The sequence below is a fragment of the Anoplophora glabripennis genome, unplaced genomic scaffold (assembly GCF_000390285.2).
Source record: "Anoplophora glabripennis isolate ALB-LARVAE unplaced genomic scaffold, Agla_2.0 scaffold65, whole genome shotgun sequence".
Taxonomy (NCBI): Eukaryota; Metazoa; Arthropoda; class Insecta; order Coleoptera; family Cerambycidae; genus Anoplophora; species Anoplophora glabripennis.
The window spans coordinates 666466-677459 of NW_019417609.1; the positions used below are offsets into that span (position 1 = coordinate 666466).

The window sequence follows — 10994 nt, forward strand, 5'->3', positions numbered from 1 at the left end:
GGAATCAAAACATTTCAGATTAGTTTGTCATTTCCTTGACAGTAGTATGCGACGTGTGGATTTGCAAAATTGTTTCCTTCGGCTGGTGTTAACTTTGTTTCTGCAGTAAATTTCTGATAGTTTGTAAACTGTTTTTATTGCGGATGTGCTATTGTGGACTACTTGCTAACAGTTCAGTGATGAATGATGAATAGTTTGTATTGACAATGAAATTTGAAATAAGGATAACAAACTGACAACAGAGAAAAAGATATATACGTATAACTTCAAATCTGTTCTTGAATAATTGGAATATAATACAGATAAATCTCCAACGAGTATGATCGCCATAGTTATGTCACAGTTTGAAAACCTTGCACGAACACCAGATTCCACAGAATTTCATATTGGTTTGGCAGAAACGGTAATTTCCTAATGCGCATGTTCTGGACAACTGGAAACCGTTGGAGATTACTGCAGAAACAAATCTATTGAAACGTTATTTTCATATCCTCCAAAGTGTATTGTTTACTTGATGACTAAATAGATTGTATTGATTTCAGGTAGGTAACCCTTGACCTAGATAGAGATTGACTTTTAATATACACAGTGGTTTACTTAACCAAATTATCTTCCTCTATTGTAACCTTAAAGGGGTCGGAAAGATCAATTTTCTTCAAGGACCCACAGCTATATTTCGTATTTGTTGCTGTGGCTCGTAATTATAATCAAAAAGAAAATTAAAAATACTTAAAAATCAAACATATCTTCGTTGATACAAACCAAGAAAAGATAGCAACTTTTTTCCTTAAAACAATTGCTAAGGGCTCTGTAACTCTTCAAATATTGGAATTGAAACGGTTTTTGATCAACTACTTAGATATAAAGTTCAAATTTAATACAGTTCATAGTTATAATTTAAAAAGAAATAACCAGTGACGTTAAATCTTAAGTTGTACTGTTTGTGACCGCTGCTAACAACGCCCTAACTTAATCATGAATTTTGGACTTTTAATGGTGAAAGGTGAATACGAGAAAACCCAAGAGGCACAAAAGTTTTAATTGGAAATGGTCTGTAATAAAAGATCATCTTTGACGTCAAATAACTTTTGTAACAGTTGACCCCTTCTACTTCCCAAAATTGTAAACAGTGACTCATTCTCAACTTACAGATTCGTGCAACGGATGTAAGTCATACGGATATGGCGTGTCAGTTTAAAAATTATTAAATTTAGAAACAAATAGTTATGTCGATTTTAGTTAAAGCTAGATTGTCATTATAAATCTACTTTTTGGTACATTTAAATATGCAACAGGTTGGTATGTACTTTTTATTTGTACTAAATTATGTATGTGGCAATTTTGCCCTCGTAGACAAGAATGGCCTAGTACCATCCGTGTGCACCTCTTTCTTTTTTTATTATGGGCCATAGCCATTGGTTTCGTTAACTAGACTACTTACTTAGTGTGACAGTAAGGCGCTTCAATATCAGTCAAATCACTGAAAAATGAGAAAAGTATAATTTGTTATATTACAATTTCAACCCTTGTATCAAGCTCCGACATTCATTGTTATTATTTTCACACTTTTCCAGTTTAACTTTACTCTTTTACATCTCCTAATTTAAAAGTTGTGTTATTTCGTGCCACTAAGTTTTTATATCCGCCCAAATCAGTTCAAAGGGGTTTACACTGCTACGGTCACAATCGAATAAGTGTAACACCAAAGGTTTTGCCCATTTCCTCCACTGCATACTTCATGTATTTGAGCCTTCCGTAGTTTGTCCTTTTCTCCATACAGATGCTGTCAATTTTCTTTTCGTTGACTGGTAAGGCCCGTTATCCATGACAATCACTGCAACAAGTTCGATGTGAGACAAAATATGTAGATGCAAACCATTTTTTAAATACCTCACTGTCCATGTCCTTATGACTAGCGACTCGCCGTCCTTTCCCAGGATATGCCTTTAATCCCTAAGAAAATCCTTTTAAAATTACTTCTCGTCTTGCCGTACCTTGGAGAATTTCTATTATTTTTTCTTCTTTCTTATTATACTGTCTTTGCTATACAACAATTTCGTTCTTTCTATTATCATACTCTTTCAATCTCGTTTTACGTAACGCTTTCGTTTCATGCATAGTACACAATAAAACTCTTCGGGATCTAACCAGATTTTTGTCTTCCGTGATTGCAGTTTGCGTTTTCTTTAAAAATTAGAAGTTTATTTTTAAAATAAAATCCAGGTCCTGTCAGGTGATTCGTCTTTTTTATTTTTCCTTTCACCACTTTAAAGAATACGTATTTCCACTACATTACTCACCGAGATATCTGTTTATCCGTATAGCGCTCTATATTCCTGATAAACATTATTTATCATACGAGTACAATATGATGGAGCAATTCTGGCATAGGATTCTAATTCAGCGCATCAAATTGCATAAGGATACATTGGTTCAGTCTTGGAACATACTACCTTTTTTTTTGTTTGTCGTTTTTCAACTCTAGATGGAAATCTATTCTTTTTGAACATACTTTCTGTTCATAGTGATTCTTTCTGTCTCTACAATCCCATAGACATAAGAAACAGGAGTGAAAAATGGACACCCTCAGTGTTTTGAAAAATATAATTATCCATATTTTCGGTATTTAAGGGCGGTTCTTCGCGATTTAAAAAAATGGTAGCTGATGTATCAATTGTGGACCTGGATTCGGATTCAGTAGGTCAAATTATAAATAGATGCATAAGTCTAGTCTTTGGAACAGACTACTTTTCTTTTTTTGTATGTCTGTGTAATCCTTATTCTAAAATTCGAGAATATTAACGATTTTTAACTATTTTTTCAGGTTAGAAAATTCTGGTGATTTGCTGGGGTAATTCTGATACCAAATTCAGTGGGTCAAAATACTCGGGAATATATAGGTCAGGCCACAATGTTCAGTCGGTGTTAAATCGTAACTGGATCATTATACCTAAGCTATTTTATTCATCTTGTCGATTTTTAAGCTTTTTTAAGGTTAGAAAGGATTTGTGGCCTTTTGGGCCAAATCTGACTTCGGATTCATGTTAAGCGGGCAAGATACATGGGAATACAAATATCTCACCACTGGTTTCAGCCGTTGATAAATAATACCTGGAGGAATAATGTATTCTGGTCATTTCCACAAGACTTTTTTTTTTCTTGTGGAGGTTGGGTAATTCTTTACATCACATTAATAACTATAAAATACACTGGGATCTATAATATTCTAGGATTCAACAGTTCAATTAAAGTTGTTATCATTGATAGCATCTGTTATTAAGGAAACCTTGTCAGAATTGGAAAAATTAAATAGCATTTTGGTCATATTATAAAAAAAATCCAAAAAGGATAATTTTTTCAGGGTTGCTTAGAGACTGCCTCCTGAGTATCCCACCAAAAGATCTCAATCAAACTCCTGCTACGACTTGCACTATGAGGGTGATTTCCTAAACATTTTTTTAGAGCAAAATGATCTTAATAGAAGATGTAGAGTATCAAATTCTGAGCAACTTTTCCTTTTAACATTTTTTTGTAACTCTCTAATACATGATTACCGCCCATTATATGACAAAAAATTCATTTACCACAAAACTGGTCTTATAAACATTTTTTAAAATAACTTTAATAAAAGTTTTAGGGGAGTAAATGCGCTACAATTTTACTTACAGCACATTTATTTATTTAGGCCTAATTCACGATTTGCATGAAGATCATCAACACAGTTCTCTTTTCCTGGAAGGCTCGGGTGAATTCATTTCTTCCTCAACGTCGTCCGGATCGATGTTTTCAGGGTCGTCATCAACATCGTCATCATCGCTGTCATTTCCAAATTCAAATAATGGCAATGGTTGTGCGTTATCGCAAGTTTCGCCAGCGCAATGTTTGCACATTACAGTGCACCGCAAACTTGCTTTTCGGCAACTACAAGGTGCTCTACATGTGTACCACATTAACATGAAATAACGTTTAGGAGCTCTATTGGAACTGGCTCTGTTTTGGTTCTGCAAAAACATGTTTACAAAACCACCACTGCATCGTTTATTTAATTCTTGATAGATAATAAAATTGTCGGTCCACTCATACCAAACAGCAACAGTATGATAATTCTTTTATTACCGTTGTCATGGAATCAATTGATTTATAGATGATGTACTAATAGTTATAATAATGCTGGTTACTAACAATATTTTTCTTTCAGTTGTTTTTTGAGATTTCCTTAGCGACGCTGCTCGAACTTAAACTACTCGATAGAAAATGATGTCGAAGATTAGATTCTCCTGGAGCCCATTTTCGGCTTAGGCATTTCGAATAACTCATTATCTTTCACCAAGTTTTCATGTAGTCACTAAAATATATAAACTAATTGCGAACAAGAGATATATTAATAATGCTGTTCTGAAAAACGTATTGACGTTCTAATTGTTATTAATCAACCGTATTTTGTATTTATATGTGCTCTTGACTGCCAATGAATTAACTTTTATTAAGTAGCAGCAATATCGTGTCTATAGCATACACGAATGATGTTAACCAGTAAGTTATTATAATAGTTCAATTTTCAGTGCACAAATTTAAATATGTTACTTGCACTAGTATGTCGCCACCAATTTTTATAAACAAATTACTGATCTTTTGGTGATAAACGAACAACGATTGAATCATTGATTTTCAGCGTATGAATTGGAAATTATGCTAATAAACCCAAAGGTGTCGTATTTTTATTTAGATTGTACATATATACCATATTCTGGACTTATGGTAGATAAAATACCTACCCCAAATATAAATTCTAACAAATTCCATTATGCTATTTGAAGACAAGCTTCTAGTTCTATTTGTTTCAAAAAGTGGTTCTAAATATTGTGCCAAAGTTAAGAGTTAGAATCTAGTGTAGAATTATTACAGTCTTACATATTTCAATACCGTATGTGAGAATAATGAAAGTTGAAAGACAAATATGTATCTTTTGAAAGGAACTATTTATGAATTTACATTTAATATACTGATTCAATACCTAACGTGATATTATTAGCAGGAAATATTTATCATGGTTTCATTTATCTGTCAAACGGAACTGTACATTGCCTCTAATAGGTACCTATATTAAATTGCACTGCTTTCATATTTACAACAAAAGTTCACGTCAAGTAACTTATTAGAGCAATTTCTTGATCTATAAGAGACCGGAAGTCTTACCTATTATTGATATTTCGCATACTTGAATCTTCCGGCAGTAACAGTTAGGTATTTCAAGCTTTCCGAAAAAATATGAGTGATTAGTTATTAAATATTATAATCATATTAAATTATGCAAAACTACAGCGGTATATACAGTACCTAATTAGACAAATAAGAAGAATACAAAGTAACCCACCAGTAAATTTGTATTCATAGATAAATTAGATGTAAAACGGTTTATGTAATAATTTTCACAAATTTCTGGTGCGTTTACTAATAAGCAAAACAACAGTATTGTCTATTCTTAAAACTTATAAACTTTATATTTTTTCTTTAAAGCAGGTTTTAGATAAAACGCTTCTTTTTTGTCTCATTGTAGTTTTTAAAAATGTAAAACAACGCTCACTTTGGATTACTGCTATTTAGTACACAATGTTAAAAGTTTCATACTTTGGGAAAAAATATTCCCTAATTGCCAATAAACAAATGCAACATAACAAGTATTCCCTATTTTAAAAAACTTCCATTTAGTTTTAAGTTGAAGGTGAGAATTTTTCAATTTTTCCTCATACTTCGTGATGCAACATTTTTGAGGTATTTAAGATTGGAACATTAAAATCTGGATAATTTTTATAAAAAAATGTCATATTAAACAAATGTTGCTGAATAAAAGTAATGTAATCAATTTTGTTTTCCTCATTTTAACAACCAACAAAGCAAAATCTAAATTGGACACATCTAAATTTTTTTAAGTTTTCATCTTAGATAATGCAAGAAAAGTCACACCAATAAAGTTGGGTCAAAACTGGTTGTACTATCTATCCTTCAGTTATACCTGCTCTGGAATGAGTGCCTTTGTCTTGTTTCATTTTGATATTTTCAGTTGCTTATCTATAGCCGTTTTGAATCTAATAAAAAACAGGTCCGTGAAGCCGTTACTGTTTTTAGTGTTTCATTTATTTTCGTTTATGTTTCTTTAGATTCAGAAATAATTGATTTCCTTTTATTTGAAAGCCAAAATATTCACAGTCGAAACAAAATTGATTCATTCGTTACTGCTTCTTAGTGCCTCAATTGTTTTCATTAGTGCTTTCTTAGCTATTTAAAATTGATTGTTCTATTCCAAGTCAGCCCACAAAATGTTTCAGATCTAAAGGAATTTGATGTCATTCGTGCATTAATAAAATTGTTCATGTTAGGGCACCTTTGGTTCAGCAATATTTGACTCTTTTAATTGCAAGGTGAGTTTCCAATGTTTTCAAAATTGGACACACGAATAACACTAATTTAATTTTGATACTTAGCAGTTAGGCATTCAAGTAAAAAAGTATCTTGAGAGCGAACTAAGCCGCAATGAATGACAACAATTTTGTTTCGATTTTGATAACTTTTTGAGAAATCACATATTGTTGGTACTAAAACAACACATGACGTAAAATTCATTTAAATCTGAAACATTTTGGGGGCTAACATTTTGGAGAATAAAGAATAAATCAAAACTCGAAAGCTAAGCCAAGCACTAACCAAAGAGATCGAAGCACTAGCGAAACTGCAACGGGGGACATTAAATTTGTTTAAATCCGGAGCACTTTGAAAGTTAACTTGACATACAAAGAAAAAATATTGTTTGAATTAAAGATGTATTAACAAAAATTAAGCATTACCAAAACATTAACGAACGATATAAAAATCCTTTGAATCCGAAACACTGGGGGTAGACCTTGCAATAAAAAAATAAATAAGTGCTTAAACTAAAGAACTACTTACAATTAATTCAATAAGAAGTACTAATGGAGCACTGTATGAATTACATGAAATTCGTTTAGATATTAACATTTTGGGGGCTGGCATTGAAATATAAAAAATAGTCAACGTACGATAACACTAATGAAAACAATCGTAGAGCTACGTACTAACGAATGACATTTCTCAATATTTTGGAAGCTGACTTTCAAATAAAAGAAAATCAATTAATCCTTAAACAAAAAAAGTGCTAACAAAGCACTAAAGGCACTCCACTTTTTATGAAAAAATCAGAAATTTAAAAATTACATTCTATATCTTGCATACATAGCATTTTCTAACCAATATCTTTTGAAGGTTTTTCTTATTTGGTATCATTAAGTAAAGTTTGATTAATGTAATACAATATTAAGTATACCTTTTGAAAATGGTAATAGTAATTATTTTCTAAATATTATATTTATGACTTTTATCATTATATTTTCTTTTATTCGTGCATTTCTCTATTTCTTTAGGAGAAAATTGCTATGGAGATCGGAAGTGGAATGATTTGAATAGGTACAGTTTAATTGTTAATTTTAACAACAATTTTGGGAATTCCATACTTATGCAAGTATACCTAATTGTTATTAAACCTATCGAGTTAGGTTATATTCATTAAGGAGGATACATATCTATTCCCGTCCTATACAGGGTGTTCGGAAAGGTCATGTCAAAAATATATACAGGGGAAGTTTAAATAGTTGTAGTTCTCCATAAAAAATTTTTTCCTGTCAGGTTTCGTTGTGGAGTTATTCGCCTTCAAAGAAAGAAGTTTGAAAAACAAATTCCAATTATAATTGCTAAGTCGTTCATTTCCAGGTTTAAACTAATATTCAAAATGCCTTGATTAAAGAAGAGCAGGCGAAATTATCCATTTAAATTTATACATCTTTGATAGCGTTCCTCTCTCACTTTGCTAAAAAAGGTATACCGTATACCGATATCTTGTACCGCTTTTGAGAACATCGAATTGTAATAACAACACATTATATCACAAATGTTATATTAACATTTCTGTAAAAAATCTTTGTTTCTATATTTCCATTAATTGAGATGACTGTCAACAAGTATGTATAATTAGCAGTTAAATATTTGTCATAAATCATTGTGACACCATTTGTTGATTCAATATCATGGAGGAGTTTAGCTACGAATAATTTTCAGATATTCATCCAATGTACGAATTTATAGAAATTCTGAAGCTGTTCGAATTTACGCTAACCGCTTATGCCCGATTGTGCACCACCCCATTTTAGTAGGGCAGTAAGGGGTTATTTAAATACCATATTTCCCGATCGATAATCGGTCGAGGTATAGTTCTTTTCCGTTGCCGCCTAGGTCTTCCGATCTTAATCCTCTCGATTTTGTTCTTAAAACTCCTGTAAATAGTAGAGAAGAATTATTATTAAATAGCGTAATTACATACAACAAAATTATTAGTAATGATCACCACATATTATTTAGAGCACAGCAGAGGTGTTTGAACAATTTCAGAAAACGCATTGAAGTTAAACGTGCAGGTTCTCTTTTTTCTTTCAATTCCATAGAAACCAAGATTTTTATAAAAATGTTAGTATCACATTTCAACTAGGTTGCAATAAAGATGTATAGCTACCTATACAGGACATTAAAAAATTATTATTTATTAGAAATGGTAATTTCCATAACAAACGCCCTGTATGTGCTATCGAAGCGATATTTTCTACTTGGCGTTTAAGATGCATAGAAATCGATTGAGCAAATGTTTTCTTAAAAAAATGTCTAATCGTTCCTCGGGTTCAACGGGCATTTTATTAAAATTGCTCCAATTTTTGTTTAAATGAGCACTAATTTATATAATTATATGTCGTTAAGTCCATCCTCATATACTCAAAAAAGCGATCTGGATATTTTTTTAATTCATCGAAGAGCCGATATTGATCTCTTTGCCACAAAAATGAGCGTTATTTTTTTTTTTTGGAGAAAAGATCCAGATTCTCAAGGGGTGGACGCTTTTACAATGTCATGGAAAAGGGAATATTTTTATGCATTTCCCCCATTTTCTCTTATATTAATAACTTTACAAAAGATAATTGCAGAGCAAGTAGAAGGCATATTAGTAGTACCTTTTTGGCCTTCACAGACAGCAGGGCAGTAAGGGATTATTTAAATACCGCATTTCCCGATCGATGATCGGTCGAGGTATAGTCCTTTTCCGTTGCCGCCTCGGTCTTCCGATCTTAATCCTCTCGATTTTTTTCCTAAAACTCCTGTAAATAGTAGAGAAGAATTATTATTAAATCGCGTAATTACATACACCAAAATCATCCACACATCCACATCCCACATGTTATTTCGAGCACAGCAGAGGTCTTTGAGCAATTTTAAAAAATGCATTCAAGTTAAACGTGCAGGTTCTCTTTTTTCTTTTAATTCTATAGAAACCAAGATTTTTATAAAAATGTTAGTATCACATTTTTGATACAATAAATGTATGTTGTTTATAAAATTCGATTTTCACAAAAACGACTGATATAGAGTATACCTTTTTTTAGCGTGAGAGAGGAATCCAACTGTGAAATAAAAATGTCAAACATGGCAACGCTGTCGAAGAATTTAAAGGGATAATTTCGTCTGCTCCTGTATAATCCAGTCATATTGAATATCAGTTTAAACTTTGAAATGAACATTACCATGAGTTACTTTAATTGCTCAAATTTCATATATTGGAATTTATTTTTCAAACTTCTTTCTTTAAAGGCGAAGCAAGATAGGAAAAAAAAATATGAAGTACTACAACTATTTTGACCTCCCCTGTATACCCCTTCATTTTTAACAAGACATTTCCGGACACATATTAAATTGTTTAACTGTGACATATTTTAATTTTTTTTCTTATTCAGGCAAGAAGGCATTTTTGCTGCTTGAACGAATCAAACCTTTGCAATAAAAGATCAGTCAAATATTGCCAGAAATTCAGTTCTCGGTTTATTACACATTTATGTAATTGTAATTTTGTTCATAAACAAAACATCCGGATATAAGGACCTCTTCTGAATTAACTATTGTCTATTAATAACAATTATAAACAATTGAAATTTTTCAATAATTTAATACGCATTTTTTGTTACAGCAACTGGAGCTTTCGCACCGGGCATGGAACCGAAAAGACAACGAACAGCGTACACTCGCCATCAAATCTTAGAATTGGAAAAGGAATTTCATTACAACAGATACTTGACCAGAAGGCGACGTATAGAAATAGCACACACTTTAGTGCTTTCAGAGAGACAAATTAAAATCTGGTTTCAAAATCGCAGAATGAAGTGGAAGAAAGATAACAAATTACCCAACACGAAGAACGTTAGGAGAAAAACGAATCCCGCTGGGGTCACCACCACGACCACATCAAATGCCAAGTCTGGGGGTAAAGTTCGAGGGAAAACACAGAACAGCACTCCCGCAAATAACAATGATAAACGGAAAAACAACAACAGAGAAATGGACGGACTTGGCGAAAATATGTTGGACATGTCTCTGTCTGGCCATCAGATCCCTTCTTCGATGGGAGGACATTCACACGCTCATCCCATGCCTCCCACAACCCTGCACCACGCAGGAATGTTGCATGGAGATCCCAGCATGCACATAGGATCCCTAGGCCCTACGCTCACCCCCCTCTCGTCCTCGCCAGGATGCGGACCAGTCCAGAGCACGCCTCAACCGGTTATTAAGTCAGACTACGGACTCACGGCTCTATAAAAGTGAGTGCAGCTCAATGTGTAGAAAAAGTACTGTTTATATATTAATGAGAAATGAAACGCCGACAATATAAAGCATTACTCGCTATGTAAACGTGAATTGTGACACAGCAATGATTTATTTTAATGTTAAATAGCGGGGAACTGTTACGGTTTTGATTTGAATCAGCCTCCAAATAGATACATATTGTTTTTAGTTCTTCAGTCATTTGATGCCTAATTTACTTAGTCTATCATTTCCCGTCTTTACATTTTGTACATAATAGAGCATTTTTAATATTGTAGATGGTT

General features: G+C 32.7%; 1 protein-coding gene across 1 annotated transcript in view; it reads left to right on the forward strand.

The window, feature by feature from the left end:
- The window catches only part of LOC108904425 (homeobox protein Hox-C4), a 63790-nt gene extending 53086 nt beyond the window's left edge, over window positions 1-10704 (forward strand). The window contains exon 2 of the mRNA XM_018706977.1: window positions 10076-10704. Coding sequence (XP_018562493.1) covers window positions 10076-10704 — 629 coding nt within the window. The remainder of the gene's footprint in view (window positions 1-10075) is intronic.
- The last annotated feature ends 290 nt before the right edge of the window (window positions 10705-10994 follow it).